Source organism: Gopherus flavomarginatus, chromosome 3 (assembly GCF_025201925.1).
Source record: "Gopherus flavomarginatus isolate rGopFla2 chromosome 3, rGopFla2.mat.asm, whole genome shotgun sequence".
In the NCBI taxonomy this organism is placed as follows: domain Eukaryota; kingdom Metazoa; phylum Chordata; order Testudines; family Testudinidae; genus Gopherus; species Gopherus flavomarginatus.
This window is the reverse complement of record NC_066619.1, coordinates 42,562,080-42,582,193: the sequence shown is the minus strand read 5'-3', so window position 1 is coordinate 42,582,193 and position 20,114 is coordinate 42,562,080. Positions and strand designations below refer to the sequence as shown.

The window sequence follows — 20,114 nt, the reverse complement described above, 5'->3', positions numbered from 1 at the left end:
CCAAATGTATTTAGAGAAGAAGGCTGAGAATTCCCCATTTCTCTGTAAGATTAGAGCAGATCTTAGCCACGGCAAACCATTTGCGTTTCTCATTTAGTCTGTCTTAAGGTTGGTGTGGCTTTTTTTTTGTTTTATCATCATCATCATCTGTAGTTTTGGTCACAAGCTTTTCTGTGTTCAAACCTGCTACTTAAAAACCATATTAATACACAGGAGATTTGCATAAATGTATGCTAATAATTCTGAAGCTGTTTGCTTTATAGCACTGTAATAATCTGTATCTGGAATTTAACAAGACTGTTGGGAGGTAACACAGGTTATTTTCTGTTTGTAGGAGAGGCTAGAAGCAGCTCCTTGTCTCTATTTCTAATTGTTTGAAATCTGGAGTGTTCTACAACTACACCTCTACCCCGATATAACACGGTCCTCAGGAGCCAAAAAATCTCACCGCCTTATAGGTGAGACCACGTTATATCGGGTTTGGTCCAGTATGGCGTACTGGCGTGGACCGGCTTCCCCGGCAGTGATTTAAAGGGCCCGGTGCTCCAGCCACTGCGGGGAGCCCCTGGCCTTTTAAGTCACCACTGGCGCTCCGGTGCCAGAGCCTCAGCGGGGATTTAAAAGGCCCGGTGCTCCAGCTGCTCTGGGGAGCACTGATCCCTTTAAATCACCGCCGGAGCTCTGCAGCAGGGCTCTGGCAGAGATTTAAAGGGCCCGGCGTTCCCCGCAGTGGCCAGAGCCCCATGCCCTTTAAATCACCCCTGCGGGGAGCCCCCGGCCTTTTAAATCAGCACTGGAGCTCCGGTGCCAGAGCCCCGGCCGGAATTTAAAGGGCCTGGTGCTCCAGATGCTGTGGTGAGACCCCGGCCCTTTAAATCCCCACTGGAGCTCTGGCAGTGGGGCTCGGGCGGGGATTTAAAGGGCCCGGGGTTCCCCACTGCTTTACCGCGTTATAGCTGAATTCGTGTTATCAGATCGTGTTCTATCAAGGTAGAGGTGTAATTTGGGAACGGTCTTGTATATTTAAAAAAAATATTCCTGGTATTTCCTTTTAATTATTGTCACTGCTTTCTGACTGACATACTTCTCATATGTAGTCTTCCCTTATGTTGGCATTCAGAGTAAGAATATAGAATTCTGAATCTGATTCAGGATATATACTTCTATGAAGACAGTGAAACCCACCCCCTCAGTCCTGCAAGTTATTCAGTGTAGGTGGCCCCTATGTCACTAAGGAGCCTAGTTGAAGCTAATGTGATTCTGCAAGGATGTAGGGGTCTGCCTACATGGAATATACAGAGGATCTAGGCCTAAATAATTATTAAAGTAGCGTGGATATAGACTTGAACTGAATTAGCTGAGCCAAAAGGATGTCATATGAAGCGGCACAGAAAGATTGTTAGCTTTGTCACAAGCCATATATTGTAAAATAAATAGATATTACAAAACTTTAGTGGTCAATATCACTTATTTTTTGTGCTTTTGTTATAGGATAAACAAGATGAACTTTTAAAGGAGGTATGTCCACTTCTGATTCATTTATTAGGTTATTTGTTAAATTTAAGTAAATTGTTTGTGGCTGATCTACATAAAGCTAAGTTTAAAGAAAATGTTCCTTGAAGATATTAGAGGCAATCTGTCAGGTAGTTCAGGTTGAAAACTTGGGATAGATTTATTATAGGAAATAATAATAATAATAATAGAAATGTTCTTATAAATCACAAGTTTAAAATTTATTACTTTAAACTCATATATTTTTATGTTGCCATTGAATTTGTTTGCCGTTCCAAGGGGACTATAGATCTCACTATCTATGTTCTCTAGTTTTTACTTCTGAAATGATCTTTGTAGGGAAAACTAAATCCATCTATATTTTTTAAACCTGGTGTCCATTGAAATATTTTAAAAAAGAACAGCAATTGTTTTTGCTCTGTTTCTTATTGAGTAATCTCACTCCTGGATTTTAGACATTTTATAGCAGCATAATTATTTTGTTTTACCTACCTTTTTTATAAATGGCAAAGTACATGTTTTCATTCATTCAAAAATGTAATGATTAATCATATTTTCTGTCCTCAGCATTCTTCTGAAGAAAGGAAGTATTAGTAATGCTTCTCATTTTACAAATGGGAAATTGAAGCACAGAGATTAAGGCTTTGATCCTTCAAACACTTACGTAGATGAGTAACTTTATCTTTGGGTGTAGACCTGAGCTCACTGAGAATTCCCATGTGCACAAAGTTAGTTATGCATAGGAGTTAACAGGACTAGGCATATGTGAAGTGCCCAAGGTCACACGGGATGTCAAACCGAGATCCAAGACTCAGGATATGTCTGCACTACAAAATTAGGTTGATTTTATATGTCAACATTGAGCCTTCAATTTAAGCATGTCGATTTTGCATGTCCTCACTATGCTCTTTGTGTTGGCAGAGCACATTCTCACTAACAGGGCTTGTATTGACTCATGGAGCACTGCACCGTGGGTAGCTATCCCACAGTGCCTGGAGCCTAATCGAATGTTGGGTTGGGCTTGCAATGCCTCATGGGACCAAAACATTTGCGTGGTTGGCTATGGAAACATGGCATTAGCCTCCCATGATGCACTTACCTGACTCTTTCCCTCCCTTTGTGAAATCAATGGCAAACAAAGCAAGCCTTTTTTGTGCCTTTTTTCCTAAGCCTGGGTTACCTGCGCAGATGCCAAAGCACAGCAAGCATGGACCCTGCTTAAGTGTACACTGTTGTTGTGAGCATTGCAAACACCTCACACCTTATCCTGCAGTACTTGGTCAGCTGAGGCAGGATCCGCGACATGGAACAATGTAATGCCACCCAAGCCCTGCTGGAAGCCATGAAGCGGAGGAATTCGCAAATGCTGGTCATGCATTTAGGGATTAATAATAATAATTTTAGTTATAAATTGGGGACACATCAGTTGGAAGTAATAGAGGAGGAGAAGGACCTTGGATTATTGGTTTATCACAGGATGACTATGAGCCACCACTGTGATATGACCAGTAAAAAAGCTAATGCAGTTTTAAGATGCATCAGGCAAGGTATTTCCAGCAAAGATAAGGAGGTGTTAGTACCGTTATATAAGGCACTGGTGAGACCTCATCTGGAACACTGTGTGCAGTTCTGGTCTCCCATGTTTAAGAAGGATGAATTCAAACTGGAACAGGTTCAGAGACGGGCTATTAGGATGATCTGAGGAATGGAAAACCTGTCCTATGAAAGGAGACTCAAAGAGCTTGGCTTGTTTAGTCTAACCAAAAGAAGGTTGAGGGTGGATATGCTTGCTCTTTATAAATATATCAGCGGGATTAATATTAGGGAGGGAGAGGAATTATTTAAGCTTAGTACCAATGTGGACACAAGAACAAATGGGTATAAATTGGACGCTAGGAAGTTTAGACTCGAAATTAGACAAAGGTTTCTAACCATTAGAGGAGTGAAGTTCTGGAACAGCCTTCCAAGGGGAGTAGTGGGGGCAAAAGACATATCTGGCTTTAAGACTAAGCTTGATATGTTTATGGAAGGGATGGTATGATGGGATAGCCTAATTTTGGCAATTGATCTTTGATTATCAGCAGGTAAGCATGCCCAGTGGTCTGTGATGGGATGTTATATGGGATGGGATCTGAGTTACTGCAGAGAATTCTTTCCTGGGTGCTGGCTGGTGAGTCTTGCCCACATGCTCAGGGTTTAGCTGATCGCCATATTTGTGGTCGGGAAGGAATTTTCCTCCTGGGCAGATTGGCAGAGGCCCTGGAGGTTTTTCGCCTTCCTCTGCAGCGTGGAGCATGGGTCACTTGCTGAAGGATTCTCTGCAGCTTGTGGTCTTCAAACCACAATTTGAAGACTTCAATAACTCAGACGTAGGTTAGGGGTTTGTTATAGAAGTGGATGGGTAAGATTCTGTGGCCTGCTTTGTGCAGGGGGTCAGACTAGATGATCATAATGGTCCCTTCTGACCTTAAAGTCTATGAGTCAGTCACGCATCACCTTAACACGATGGAGCGCTGCTTCTGGGCCTGGTAAACAAACACTGACTGGTGGGACTGCATAGTTATGAATGTGTAAGGCCACTTTCATGGAACTGTGCGAAGAGCTTTCCCCAGCCCTCAAGCGCAGCAATACTAAAACTAGAGCTGCTCTGACAGTTGGAAGCTTCCACAGTTATCGCCACTCACTTCTCAACGCCAGACTGCTGCTGGTCAGTGGGGAATCAATTTGGAGTGAGTAAATCTACCGTGGGGTCTGTTGTGATCCAAGTTTCCAGGGCAATCAATACACTTCTGCTAAGAAGGGTAATGACTCTGGGCAACATGGAGGACATAATGTATGGTTTTGCCCCGATGGGATTCCATAACTGCATTGGGGCAATAGACGGAACAGATATCCCTATCTTGGTACCAGACCATCTTGCCAAAGAGGTACTTCTCAATGATGTTGAAAGCGCTGGTGGATCACGGGCCGTTTCACCAACATCAACGTGGGATGGTCGGGAAAGGTGTATGACGCATGCATCTTTAGAAACTCTAGTGTGTTCAGAAAGCTGCAAGCAGGAACTTTCTTTCCAGACTGCAAATAATTATTGGTAATGTTGAAATGTCAGTTGTGATCCTGGGAGACCCAGCCTACTCCTTGCTCCCATGGCTCATTAAGCTGTACACAGACAGCCTGGACAGCAGTAAGAAGCGGTTCAACCAGAGGCTGAGCAAATGCAGAATGGTAGTGGAATGTGCCTTTGGACATTTAAAAGCACGGTGGTGTAGTTTGCTTATTAGGTTAGACCTCAGTGAAAGCAACATCCCATTGTTGTTGCTGTGTGCTCCATAATATCTGTGAAACAAAGGGAGAAAAGTTTCCAGCAGTGTAGAGAATTGAGGTAGATCACCTGGCAGCCAATTTTGAGCAGCCAGACACCAGGGCAATAAGAAGAGCATATTTAGGGGCACTGCATCTCCATGAGGCTTTGAAAACTAGTTTCATTTATTCAATGACTCACAGTAATGTGACACTTATTTGTGTTGTTCCTTACCAAGATGTCCCCTTCATTTCATGTACTCCCCGGTAAACTACATCCCTGCTAACCACAGTGTGCTGAACAATTAAAGAGCCTTTTCTCCTCAATCCATTATTTTTTGTTATGCTCACAAACACTGAGAGACAGCAAAGAAAAGTAAGATAACCTGGGGCGAAAGGGCTGATAACACATGGGTGGGGGAGAAGGGAGACAAGGACAGCTTGCTTACAATTGCATTGCAATAACAATCAAAGGTGTGGGAATGGGCACCTTCTGGTCCTTGTACACTCCCCTGGAGTTAAGTGCAAGGGATACTGGACTCTCCCCACACCCCCACCCTTCATCCTAGGATGCCTGGGAGAGGAAGATATGGAACTGACGACGATGGCAGCAGGTTCAGCATAGGCTTCAATGGTTCTCTAGTGTCCAGCTGCCTTGAACCTCACCCAGACGCCTCAACATGTCTGCTCCCTCATAATCTGCACCATTTTGTCCTGCGTGTCACGCTCATGTTCCCTGCATGCTCTCCTGTCCTCGCAGTCATTGTGCAGGCTGTCGGACAGTGCAATCCTCCAAGCGCTGAGCTCCATCTTGTCACTCTCAGAGGCATGCATTAACTCATTGAACATGTCCTCCAGAGTCTTCTTTTTCCGCCTTCTAATCTAGGAGAGTCTCTGTTCCGGTTTGGAGGACGTGTCTATGGACAAGGTTTCAGCTGCAAAGAATACAAAGCACAAAAGTAGCATTGACAGTGCATATATTGTTTCTGGTGCAAGGTTAAATCTTTTTATAAAAGAAACACCCCTCAATGCACATCCCTGCAAGCAGCAACGCAATCAGAACCGCTGGCCACTGCAAGAGTCAGTTTGCTGCTACAGCCATGGTGAGTGAGGCCATGAGGCATGGGCAAGAGGTCTTGTACTGCAGTTTTTGTTAAGACATCCTCGGAATCAATGGTTCCAACCTCAGCACAGCCCCCTTTCCCATGGCAACCTGGATGGTGCTTGAGGACAGGCACCAGTGTAAAGTCCCGTAAATAATTTGATTGTTACAAAAGCAGCATCGGGTTGGGATGGAAGGGAGACAAACAGGAAGCGTCGTGATCCCTCCCCCCATCCCCTTTTTAAAATGCTGGCTGCAATACGCGGTGATTCCTTCCAACCACAACTGGGGCACGCTCCAGAAAGCATGGTGGTGTGACCCAGAATTCACCAAATGGGTGGATTATTTATTGAATCGCTTGCTGTTTAAGGGCTAGCATTTAAAACTTCCCCTCGTTTCCCCTAGGTGATCACATGTGATATCACTCTCCTGAGGGAAACAGAGGCAGAAAGGGACCAGATGCTGCAAGCGTCTGAGTCCTTATGCTGCACTGTTGTGTGCCGCAGTGATGCCAGAAGAGTTAATACTGGCGTGGCACACGAAAGCATCCTACCATGGTGAATGAGATAAGGCAGCCCTTCCCAGAAATCTTCTGCAAAGGATTGCAGAGTAATTCCATGAAAGCTTCCTGGAGATCTCTGTGGAGGATTCCAGGGCAATCCCCGTGCACACAAACAGTCTTTTTTGGAGGGCACCCTCTGCATAGCTGGAGTGGCCACCGATAACCACTAACCCAATTTTTTTATTCAGATTCAGCATTAAAAATAGTATCATGTAACCCCTACAGTTTGATTGAAAATGTATGCTCACTAGAGGTGCCTTCCACAGCATCATGCTCCACCAACAATTAGTCCTGTGAGCGGATGGGCTCCACAGTTTAAAAAAAGTTCTTGGCTGTTAGGGAGACTGGATCCTCCACTTGCCTGCCATGCATTTTCCTCCTCTTCAAAAATGTCCTCCTTCTTGTTGTCCAGGGCTCCTGGGAGGTATCCATGAAGCGTTTTGGAGTAGTGATGGAGTCACTACTAAGAATCGCATGCAGCTCCTCATAGAAGTGGCATGTCTGAGACTCAGAACCAGAGTGACTGTTTGCCTCCCTTGTCTTCTGGTACGCTTGCCGAAGCTCCTTTATTTTCATGTGGCACTGCTGTGTGTTCCTGGTGTAGCCCTTCTTCCCCATGCCCACACAATTTTGGCATAATGTCAGCATTTCTTCTGCTGGATCGGAACTCTGCCTTCACAGACTCTTCTTCCCACACAGCAATAATATCCACCGCCTCCTGCGTGCTCCACGCTGGAGCGTGTTTGCAGCCTTGAACATCCATGATCAGCTGTGCTGACGAGCTCTCTACACCGATTAAACAGGAAATGAAAATTCAGAAGTTCCTGGGGCTTTACACAGGCTGTTTCCTGTGTACCTGGCTGAGGTGCAGTGGAGTTGAAAGTACTCTCCAGAGCGGTCACAGTGGAGCACTGTGGTACACCTCCTGGAGGCCAGTTCATTCAAGTTACATGGCGCAGTGTCTACAATATCCCCATGTCGATGCTTGGATGTCGACTTAAGCACTATGCCTCTCACAGAGGTAGCGTACAGAAGTTGATTTTACAAGCGCTTTAGGTTGGTGGAAGGGACTCGGTAGTGTAGACACATACATTATTAACTCGACCTAACGTGGCTTATGTCCATCTAACTTTGTAGTGTAGACTAGGCCTCAGTCTAGTTCCATCCTTCCCCTCAATTCTGTTAGGCTGAAACAGTTCTGGCTTCATGTATTTCTGAACCAGACTAGCATAGTTCTTATCCTCTTGATTATTAGGGCATATATAACTATTACATTACTATCTAGTATGATGATTGTGTACTTTTGTAGTAATGATTGGCCCTGAAGATTATGTGGTGGCTATACTAAATGTTACCAAAAGGTGAAATATGTAGATTTTTATGGGAATCCAGAGTTCAAGTCACTCCGTGTTCTGTAATACTATGGCACTTGAAGGTTTGTGGTGACAATGACAATTATTTTCTGCTTGTTCATAGGCTGAGAAATTGGCAAAACATATGTCATCATACCAACATGATCTGGCTCCAACAATCACCAGTAATATAGTGTGTTCTGTAGATGCCAAAGAAGAACTCTTGGATGAATGTGAGGAGATATGGAGGCAGATGGAAGAGGTATGCATATCATTAGTAATAGACTAAGTTTATTGTAGGTCATCTTCAGAAGCATGTATTCTCACAGAGAAGGCTGGGAGAAAATAATGCAAAATACAGGCCAAAAGTGAAAGTGTAAATGGCACTGAGGGATCCATTATAATGTGATTTTTTTTGTTTGCAGTATTGATGTTATGTCTATTTTCTATTAACAAAATGGAATGTAGTGTAAGTTTAAAAACAAATAAAAATATTAACTATTATTATTTGTTTGAATTAGTGCTTAGTGGGCTCAGCTGAGATTGGGACTCCATTGTGCTAGACTCTGTGCTAGACATTGTACAAATACTAAGTAGATGAGAGAAAGACAGAGAGTGGCAGAGGTTTATAGAGTAGTGATGTTAATTGCCAAAGGTCAATGGTCAGTGGCAACACTAGGAATAGAATTCAGGTTTTCTGACTTCCAAGCCAATGCCTTAACCCGTAAACTGTGCTGCCTATCCACATTTTTATTGTTACTTTAAAAAAAAAATAGCAGAATCTCTGTCTGATGTTTTTTAATGGTTTTGAGGACTCACTATACATTCTGAAAGAGCTAATACACCCATTCTAATTCAATTGGATGTGAAAGGAGCAGTTATGTTCTAAATTATGGTACTTCGATTCTGAATGGCTTAATAGGATTTTATGTAGTATTCATACACAGTAGTGTATTATTGTGAGTATTGTGTACTGGTAATAAGATAAATAAAACTATAACCCAACTAATGCACATGAATAATCTGTTCAATCAATTTTAGTTCAAGAACTACAGTGAAACCCCGCTATAATGCGACCTTTGGGGTCCAAAAAATCCCATCATGCTAAATGCTGGGTCGCGGTATAGCAGGGTTTCAAATCAGTCAGGTGGTCTCCAAAGCGGTGCATTGAGGTGCACCGCCTATTACCCCTGGTGCCTAGTGCCCAGCAGGGGAGATGAGCTGTGGCCCCCCGCCTGCCGGGGACAGAGAACTCCGGGGCTGCGGGCACCGGTGCTCTCTCTCCCTGGCAGGTGCAGGACCGCGGCTTCCCTCCCACTTCAGGAGGAGCTGCGACTCTCCGCCTGCCGGGGACAGAGAGCACCAGCGCCAGCAGCCTTGGAATTCTCTGTCCCCAGCAGGTGCGGGGCTGCAGCTTCTCTCCCCTGCCATGGTGTTGGGAACCATTGGTACAATATCATACTGTGTTATACTGTACCTTAAAGGGGAGCCAACCTGCGATCATGTTATATGCGATTTCGCGTTTTGGGGGGCGCATTATGGCGGGATTTGACTGTACTTGCAGTATTTTCTTCAGTCATTTTTGCTCAGTTATTGACATTTTAGAAACAGGAATCACCTTTAAAAAGTCAAAATAAAAAATAGTTTAAATATTTGTGACTTACAATAAATTATGTTAAATTTATGTAAATCTTGGGGGCTTTCCATAAATAATGTCCAATCATAAGTATATTCTAGGACTTCCTTTTTTCTGTAGGATTCTTTACTGTATGTACATAATTTGATATAGTGCATCACTTGGGATTAAACAAGCTGCAAGGAATAATGTCTCTTGCTTTATCAAGTACTCTTCCTAACTATCAACAGAAATATCATTCCAATTTTTTATCCGGGATGATGTGATCTCTCTTGCCACCAACTTTTCAGAACTGGAGGAGAATCCAAAAATTTTATCAGTTTACATTACACCTCACCAAAGATGTTCAGTGTAATGATTTCCCAATCTCTTTAGAACAATAAAGGAAATACTTGCACACAATTTTTGATGGCAGTTGGTAGCTGCAGCTACCGCTTTCTTTCTCCTTTTTGTAGACATAACATCACAAATGCACATAGTATGCTGTATCAGGTAATAGCAGAGAGCTAATGATTAGCATATTACATGCTCAGATTATGTGGTTTATCATCTAACATTCCATTTATTTTATAATCATTTTCACCCTTTATTACATAGCAAAATATAATATGTTTTATTCTTTATTTCCAAACTATTAAGGATGAAGTTTCGAAACCACTGCTTGAGTCATGTAGTGTTTGGGAGAAAATATGCAGTTCTCAGGGGAAACTGACGTACAACTTAATAATGAAAGATGCTGTAGGCCCATTACTAACTTCTTGGAATATTATGCACCTGTTTATCCCATAGTGGGGTCCACCTATGAAGACAATAGGAAAATGTTCACATAATGTGAGACATTTTGTCTAAGGGCCCATGCATGAGCCAAGGTCGGTCATTTCCCTCAACTATAGAAACCAAAATGACTAAATGAGAGTATGAGACCTGAAAAAGAGCTCTGCGTGGCTTGACTCTTTCACCAATAGAAGTTGGTCCAATAAAAGATATTCTCTCACCCACCTTGTCTCTCTAAATGAGGGTATTGTCAATCACCAAGGCAAAAATCTCTCATAATTTGCATGTGTATAAACCTCTTTCTCCCTCCCAACCTAGCTTAAAAAAATCCCCAAGTTACCAGGCAAGAGTCATACGCTGCTCTCCTATGCAGTATTTCAGTCCCAAACTAACTGTAAACATTGTGTTTCTTGTAAATCACATATACCATGAACAGCTTTTTCACCCCAAATTAGAATCTGCACATTTGTTTGCATTGTGAGTTACATCTATGTCCTCCAAATTAAGGAGATAAGAATTTTGTTGGTTTTCATTGTAAATAATTGTTGCATTTTAGCAGTAATAGAAATTGTATGCCACAAGTAAGAAGAAATGTTAAAAAAATATAAACCAGGGTATAACTGTGGTATATTTTTTAAAAAATGCTTAAAAGGGGGGAATCCCAATTGATAATAGGAGCAAATAGTGCAATACAACCAGTGAAATGAATCTAATTTTAAAAGCCTCCCATAAGAAATAGATTAAAGAAATGTGTTTGTACACCATCACCATCTACTGGGAACCAAGGGAAACAGCAGAGAAATTAAGCTGAAATCTGACCACTCATTTGTTACATGTCCAGTAGGAATCACAAATGATTACCTGATACAGCATACTATGTGCATTTGTTACATGTCCAGTAGGAATCAGAAGATGGACCCCTCCGACCAGCCCTGAAATTAGGATATATAAAACTGAAGTTACCATGTGCTCAAGAGACTTGACTGAACCCAGCACAAGCAGCTGCAGAATCCTAAATGCATCTAGCACCTGAACCAGCTGGGTGGAAAGGACTATCCCTCCATCCCAGGGCTAAGAGGATAAAAAGAAATGCTGAGATTTAATTTCCAAGATTGTATTTCCCCTTATGGTCTTTAATATAAATGCCTGTAGGTTATCTTGCTGAGCCTTCACTCTCTAGCGAGAGCTCAAGTAACCATATTTTAGATTTTAACTCCTATGTAAGTCCATGCAAATTGATCTAAAACAGGGGTTCTCAGACTGAGGGTTGTGAGCTACATGGGGGGTTGTGAGCTGTCAGCCTCCATCCCAAACCCTGCTTCACCTCCAGCATTTATAATAGTATTAAATATTTTAAAAGTGTTTTTAATTTATAAGGGGGGTTTGCACTCAGATTTTTGCTGTGTGAAAGGGGGTCACCAGTACAAAAGTTTGAGAATCACTGGCCTAAAAGATATTGAAAAGAATTTTTAAGCAATTGCTTTTAATATTCAAAATTTATCCCATGTGGACCAATCCTGTCAAAATGTAGTAACCATATTCTTAAAAGGGGTCTTAAAGACAAGTGCATTCTTGGAAGTATGATAAATGTGTGAGGAACTGAGAATTTATGACTGTAAGTAAATGGAATAAGAATCTTGGTAATTTGCATTGCCTATATTTGACTGTTGATGGTATGTTAGTGTGGTACAGGGTCAATTAATAAATTATTGGTTGGTTAAAAATAAGTAAATGTGCTGATATGAGAAATACTGTTCAAGTTAAAAGTTAACCTGAAAAAACCTGTGTTAAAACTAGTAAGCTAGCTCTCTCTGTACTCAATAAAAGGAGTTATCCTACTGGATTGTCTTATATATTGGCAAACTGAGTTTGTTAGATTTCAGCTTTATGAATTTGCCAGGGTGCCAGTTACATTTTAAATTGACCCCCTTTCATGCTTTTGTCTGCACCTTGGAAAATTGGGCCATTTGTGTTCAAATCATTTTTTCTCAATGTATGAGGCATGCTGCCCTGGTGGGGGTGCAGAAGTCTACAGGGGATGTGGACAGATGTTTTCGGTTGCTTTCCAGTCTTAGCTTTCATGAAAAATAAGTCTTTCGCTGTTATGCTAGTCAATAAAACTTTGAAATGTGACTCCAGTGTAATTGAGGCAGCAATGTCTGTCCAAGTTTCCAAAGAACCAGAAACAATAGCTTTACAAGAATTGTCCCATTCATTTCAGTGGGTGCTAACTCAGATGCCAGTGAGGATATTTTGTATGCCAACATCATTAACAATTCCATGAATTATCAAAGCAGGTGAGAAAGGATAGGATGTATCATAGCATAAAGATTTAAGATATGGATAGAGCTTGAACAACTCACAGTGTGATTGAAGCAGGACATGATCTGAATGCTGAACTTCTTCAGGAGAACAAAGACAAAGTCTGGGAAGTGCTGGTTTAAAGTGTGAGCCATCGCTGCTGATTCACTAACTTCCCTCTCAGTTCTTTTCCCAATCAGTCTTGTCCCCACTTTTCTTTCTTAGTTTCCCCTTCAGTCCTGTCTCTGAGCCTCCCTTTCCCACCTGATCCCCATGTATTCAGAGCTCTGTCTTCCTCCTACTCAGACATTTCCCAGCTATTGTCTCTCTTTCCAGGTGGCCAACCATCTTTTTGTACTGCCTCCACTTGCACTTCTTCAGTTAGTGAAAGCCCAGCCCTATCCTTTTTGTTGTGATCTGCTGTTGAAACATTCTGACATTGTCCTCTCAGGCATGGCCTCCAGCAACATGGTGGGAGCCATGTTAATACTTCTAACTATAAAACAACAACATTATTTTGGAGGAATTTTAAATCGCTATTTGGTTGGCCTAAGAAGGGGAGGAATGATAAGTAATCACTGTTTTTTCTCTTTCTGCTAAGTGTCAGAGCAAGCTAACACTGCTAGGAATAGAAACACTTCCAGAATCAGATGCTCAGGTAAGTCCATCTTTTCTGTACTCAGTGCATAGGCGCTGACTCTGTGGGTGCTCCGGGGCTGGAGCACCCACAGGGAAAAATTGCTGGGTGCTCTGCTCCTACCAGCAGCTCCCTGCCCCAGCTTACCTCTGCCTCCTCCTCTGAGCGCGCCACTTCTCCCCCTAGCTCCAGTGCTTGCCACCGGGAAACAGCAAGAGCTGGGAGGGAGGAGAGAAGAAGGGGAACGCGGCGCACTCAGGGAAAAGGCAGGCCGGGGCGCAGATTTGGGGAAGGAGTCCAATAGGGGCAGGGAGGGGGCGGGGCAGGGTGCGAGCACCTACCGGCGCTGGGAAAAGTTGGCGCCTATGACTCAATGGACAATTTTTTGTTTTCTATCAGACAAATACCAATTATCTTGCTTTTCTAGGAAATAGGTGAACATTCTTCACTTACCCTATACAAAGTTGTCTACTTTATCCTTATTGACCCTATTAATAATGTGTGACCGTTTTAATAATGGGTTCTCTCAAGCAGTAAAAAGCTGACCTTAATTTGTCAATTCCTGATATTTTTATTCTGTGAACTTGGCTGATGATTCATGGTGCATCTTAATCTTGAATTTTTTAGCTGAGCGAAAGCCTAATTTGAGTCTGCCCTACCTTTTATGGAATGCATGATCATCACAGTAGCTTTTGTACTTAAATCTACACTTCATTTCTTACTAAATTACATTTTATAAAAAAAATTCAAATGCCTGTACCTATTTTAGTATATTTAAATGCTCTAGAAATAGAGGAAATTATTACTGTTTCATCTCTCCTGCAACTGGGAGCAGCAAACATTTTGATAAATGGAAGTGAAGATTCTTTAGCTTCATTTTTCACATGATCTCCTGAAATGGTATTTTGTGTTTTCCAGCTTCAGTTTCTGAGGCCACGTCCACACTACAGAGTAAAATCGAGATTAATAAAATCGATTTTATAAAACAGGTTTTATAAAATCGATTTTACGCGTCCACACTAGGGCACATTACTTCGGTGGTGTGCGTCCATGGTCCCAGGCTACCATCGATTTCCAGAGCGGTGCACTCTGGGTAGCTCAGTAAAAGAATGGGACCAATAACTTCGATTTCCGTCCACACTAACCCTAAATCGATATAGTAATATCAATTTTAGGGTTACTCCTCTCGTTGAGCAGGAGTACAGAAATCGATTTTAAGACCCCTTAAAATCGAATTTAAGTGCCTTGTAGTGTGGACGGGTACAGCGTTAAATCGATTTAACGCTGTTTAAATCGATTTAATGCTGTAGTGTGGACCAGGCCTCAGTGTATCTCAACAGCAGCAGTACACTAGGGGGCTGAATACTACTATAATAAAGCTCTGTTAAATCAGAGAAGTAGTCCTTTTTTACACAGATACGAATATGTAGGCCCTTACGCATAAAGTGAAGACTTTAAAGTTTAGATTTTGAATTGCTATGAGATAAGAGGTAGTATACTTAAATGTTATAAAAGTTGTCATGGATGCTACTAACCTGTGATCTATGACCTGCATTGGCTGCCTGTTAGTTTCCAGATTGATTTTTAAGTTGTTGGTTTTGATTTAGAAAAGACTGGAATCTACCTGTCAAAGAAACCACCTCTCTCTCTCTCCATGACATTACTGCCACAGTTGTGGTCAGCAGAGGCATGTGAGCTGAAGACTTTTCATCAGTGATCTGGAAGTAAATCTGAAATCACTGCTGATAATATTTGCAGATGACCATGATTTGTTGGAGTGATAAATAATAATGATGAGAACAAGGGAGTCATACAGAACAATCTGGATCCCTTGGTAAGCTAGGCCCATTCAGACAAAATGCATTTTAATACAGCCAAATGCAAAGCTCGACAGCTAAGAACAAAGCCATACCTACAGAATGGGGTAGGAGACTGTATCCTGGAAAATGGTGACACTGAAAAGGATTTAAGGGTCAGAATGGACAAAGCAGTTCAACATGAGCTCCTAGTGTGGTGGTGATGCAAAAAGAGCTAATCCGAGCCTGGGGTGTATACGCAGTGTTGTAGAAGTGGGGAGGTGGTTTTACCTCTGTATATGGCCTTGGTGAAACTGGTGATAGAGTACTGTATACAGTTCTGTTGACCAGATTTTAAATGAAATGTTGACAAATTGAAGAGGGTGCAGAGAATGGCCGCAAAAATTATTTAAGGCTATGGAAAATGTTTTACACTGAGAGATTTAAAGAGCTCAATCTGTTTAGTTTATCAACCAGAAAATCGAGAGGTGACTTAATTATAGTGTACAAGTACCATCTGTCATAAACAGATGGTAAAGGGTAATGTCTCTTGTACCTGTAAAGGGTTAACTAGCTCAGTAAACCTGGAACACCTGACCAGAGGACCAATCAGGAAACAAGATACTTTCAAATCTCGGTGGAGGGAAGCCTTTGTTTGTGTTTTTTGGGTCTTTGCTTTGTTCTCTCTGGGGGCCAGGAGAGGCCAGACATGATTGATTTTTTTTTTTATTTCTTGTGTAAGACCCAAGGGGAGGGGGTCTGCACTCACCAGGGAATTAGTGGGAGAAAGGAGAGAAGGGGGGGAGGTGAATTTCCTCTCTGTTTTAAGATTCAAGGAGTTGAATCACAGGGATCTCCCAGTGTTATCCAGGGAGGGGAGAATCTGGGAGGAAGAGAGGAGGGGCAAATGGTTTATTTCCCTTTATGTGAGACCCAAGGGGTTTTGGGTCTTGGGGTCCCCAGGGAAGGGTTTGGGGGCCAGAAACTGCCCCAAAACACTATATTTTTGGGTGGTGGCAGCTCTATCATTTCTAAGCTAGTAATTAAGCTTAGAGGGGTTCATGCAGGTACCCCATCTTTTGGACACTAAGGTTCAGAGTGGGGATACTACCTTGACACCATCACAGGAAGAAAAATCAGGTGCTAGAAGTACTTTAATCTAGTGGAGAATGGCTGGAAGCTGAAGCCAGACAAATTCAAATTTTAACATTGAGAATGACAAACCATAGGAACCAACTACCAAAGGAAGTGGTGGATTCTCCATCTTCTGTTGTAATCAGACCAAGACAGGATGTCTTTCTGGAAGATATACTTTAGCCAGCTACAAGTTATGCTTTAGTCAAATACAAGTTATTAGATTCAGTACAGGAGTAACTGGGTAAAATCAATAGTTTCTGGTACACAGGTCAGATTAGATCAGCATTTCTCAAATGCAGCCACCAGGGGCTTTTCTTGTGGCCACAGCATCCTGGGCTGTGATTTTTTGGGGAGAGGAAGGAGAGGCAAAGCACCAGCTCTTCCCCTGGGCTGCCTGCAGGCGTTGGTCCCTAGCGCCTTCCAGAGCCACAAACACTGTAGGAGCAAGCAACCAGTATGAGTTCCCCACCTTCCCAGCTGCAGTGTGTCTTGGGCTTCAGGCTTCCGCCCTGGGGTGGTGGGCAGCAGACTCTGTCCCCCAGCCACAGGACTTTGGGCTCCATGCTTGGACTCACACCCCACCATCACCTTGACCCCCGGTGCTTCCTCCAGACCCCGATTGCCCCTGGCCCCCCTGCCTCCTTATCCGCCTCCTCATCCAGGGCGTAATTTGTCTCCCAGTATACCAGGGCTCAGTAAGTCTGCTGTGAAAAGTGATATTAACAAACATACAAATATCACTTTTCACAATAGCAGACTTACTAACTAGGAATCTAAAAATAATAATAATAATATGCAAAGCACCTTATTTTTGTTTCTATTCTGTTTAAGTCCAGTAAAGAATAGAGACAACTCTACAGTATTTTTATTATTAAGTCTGCCAAAAAAAAACCTCCGTAAATAAATTACAATGATCTGGACATGTATATATGCATAGTTATTCATTTTTCCTAAAGTTCCTTAAGTATTTTAGGAAAAATTTTCAGAGCTGCAACCAGCAAGAGTTGGTGGCCACCAAAAAATACGTTGTGAGAACCCCTGGTTTAGATAATCTAATGGTTCCTTCTGACAGCCCAAATTTGTCACTTTTCAGAGCATGCTGGAAATGGAAGATAGCTTCAGCTGGGTGTGGGACTCTGGGGATTGTGTGGGGGTTGATTGATTTCAGTTATATTTATGTTGTCACTCTTATTTGAGTGGATCTGGTGGAATTGATAGGTCTCTTAGTGTATTTTTTAAACATTGTCAAGGGCACTCAGAGCACTGGATTGGGTGATCTTTTGTTTTATTCTGTATAAATCTAAATAATTAACTCTAAGTAGTTGTACATTATCAAAACAAATAGACTAAACAATAGAGATTCTAAAAACTAGTAAAATGTGCTCCATTGTATCTTCCAGATTCTTCCTCATGGAATATTAAATCATTTTTTACCATGTTCTGTCTCATTTTATTCAAATACTATTCAGCACATTTCAAGAGTTAGTTTTTAAATACTCTTTTTTTTTTTTTCCTTCTTGTTTTACAGCTTTCATTGTTAATGATGCGAGTGAAGGCTTTAACAGCAGAGTATAATCAGTGGCAGAAACGAAGTCCTGAAAGTAAGGATTTTTATTAATATTTTTATAGACTTTGTTTAAAACCAAAGTTTATATGATTATCTTGGATTTACAACACATCGTTCATCCAAGCATTTGAGTGTGCATATGTAGAATATTTATATTGCATGGATCATCACACCTAGGTACCTTGCAGAAATCAAAATGAACTACAGTACTGCCTACAATAGTGTCCTTCCACTTTTGTGTCTGTGCTTTCTTCCTTGTAGCACCGACATCTGAGTTAGCACCTGTTGCAATGATTGAGGCAGTTCACAACTTAGAACTACTGCTTCTCTCTCTAAGCCTATGTCTGCACTACCACTTATGTCAGCAAAATTTCTCTGAGGGGTGTGAAAAAACACACCTCTGAGCGACATAAGTTTCACTGGCATAAGTGGTCATTGCACAGCACAATGTCAGTGGGAGAGCTTTTTCCCGTCAGCATAAAGCAGCTACATGAGAAATCTTGCAGTGGCACAGCTGAATCAGTACAGCTGTGTCGTTGTAAGCTCTCTAGTGTAAATATAGCCTAACACTCCATTTCATAGGATGGGATTTGTTGGTGTTCAGCACTCCTAAAAATCAGGCCACCAAAGAGATGAATAATATTCCAGGAGGTTATCAATAAGCCTCTATAGCAATTTCTGAAGGGCCTCCATCAAGAATTCTGGTCCTTAGTTATAGAAATTACAGGAGCATTCTGGCAGAAAACTGTTGCTGTTGAGGGTTTTATAGGTAACCAATACCTTGTAATGCATACAGTGTTGGATTCAGAAGCAGTGTAAAACATTTATTATGTGTGTGTGGTACGTTCATATTGGCCCGCTCCAGTCAAGAGGTGGACTGTCATAGTGTCTACTAGCTGAAGTTTTCAAGATAACTTTGAGGGTAACTCAATTACAGTGCATTACAATATCCTTTTTGGATTTAGAGTTCAGACACCAGGCCAAACAAAGATAAGAGACACTTTGTGACATTACAGCATTCTGGGAATTCAAAAGCAGTTACTGATCCAGTAATTCCATAACATTTGCAGATCCCCTGAGATAAAGGGTATGCATCCTTCCTGTGTTCTTAGCAGTTATTATCAGACAAAACATTCATAGCCTTATCAGTTCTTCAAGGTGCCCTCTTCTACCCACTAGCTTCAGCACCATTTGGTCTGAATTGAATTGTAGTTAACTTGAGTTTACCAAATACCCTAATTTGGCCAGGCATTGGAAAAGCAAGATCCAGCAGAATCTATTGAACAAGAAGACACAAAACTGAATATCTCTGATGGTACTATAGCCCAAAATGTCATCTTATTCTCCACAATGGAAGATTGGCTCTGGATAGAACAGATGAATTCTTAATCTGCAAAGATCATTTTTCTATACAAACTTATTTTAGAACTTGTCTACATGAGGAGATTTAGCAGCATAATTATACTGGTATAGCTCTCCTCGTGCACACATGGAATAAGAGTGCTTTTTCTATCATAGAATATCAGGGTTGGAAGGGACCTCAGGAAGTCATCTAGTCCAACCCCCTGCTCAAAGCGGGACTAATCCCCAGACAGATTTTTGCCCCAGATCCCCAAATGGCCCCCTCAAGGATTGAACTCTCAACCCTGGGTTTAGCAGCCAATGCTTGAACCACTGAACTATTCTAGGTTAGCTTATGTTGCTTCCAAAGTGATTGGATCACAATGCAAATGGCGTATCGTGGTTTTCAACAGTTTATAACTCAGCAATATCTGAACAGATTGTAATAGGAATAGCAATAGGCACCTCTCCTCCTCTGTTAAATTTAAGTACTTATGGTGTACCTTGGAAGTAATGAAAACAATTACAATGGGAAGTACTAGACAACCTTAATTTAGGTGTTGTTACTGCTCCTTATGTAATATCAACTGAATAAATATTAAATATAATGTTTTTTTTTTAACTTTCCACAAGACACCATAGCTTTGATTTTATATTATTGTGCTGGGTACGAGTCCTAGTCATGGACCAAGACCTCATTGTGCTAGGCACTGTACAAACACAGAACAAAAGTACAGTCTCTACCCCAAAGAGCTTACAGCTAAATAAATATAAGACAAAGTAACAGATGGATACAGACAGATGCAGAAGTACAAGAAATCAATGGGACTACATTGGTCCTACTGGGATCTAGGAAGTGGGCGCCCTCTGCTAAAGGACCTCCCCACAGCCTAAGGGGAGGATCCACTGGGCCTGGAAGCCAGATGATTCTGGGGGACAACTAATGAAATAACAGGGGGACAGGAGTGCAGTCAAAGGGTCAAATGAAGGGAACCTGACGGGGACACAGAGCAGAGAACCCCGGACAGCACCCACTGCTCCTTGAAGGTGTCAGGGGAGCCAGTGGACTCCGCCCAGAGGAACTCTGCCCGGATGTG

General features: G+C 42.0%; 1 protein-coding gene across 1 annotated transcript in view; it reads left to right on the top strand.

Annotated features, from left to right (window-relative positions):
- CENPK (centromere protein K) overlaps positions 1 to 20,114 on the top strand; it is a 44,021-nt gene that overhangs the window by 2,078 nt on the left and 21,829 nt on the right. Inside the window, exons 2-5 of the mRNA XM_050947115.1 lie at positions 1,492 to 1,518; positions 7,953 to 8,090; positions 13,141 to 13,197; positions 17,638 to 17,710. Coding sequence (XP_050803072.1) covers positions 1,492 to 1,518; positions 7,953 to 8,090; positions 13,141 to 13,197; positions 17,638 to 17,710 — 295 coding nt within the window. The remainder of the gene's footprint in view (positions 1 to 1,491; positions 1,519 to 7,952; positions 8,091 to 13,140; positions 13,198 to 17,637; positions 17,711 to 20,114) is intronic.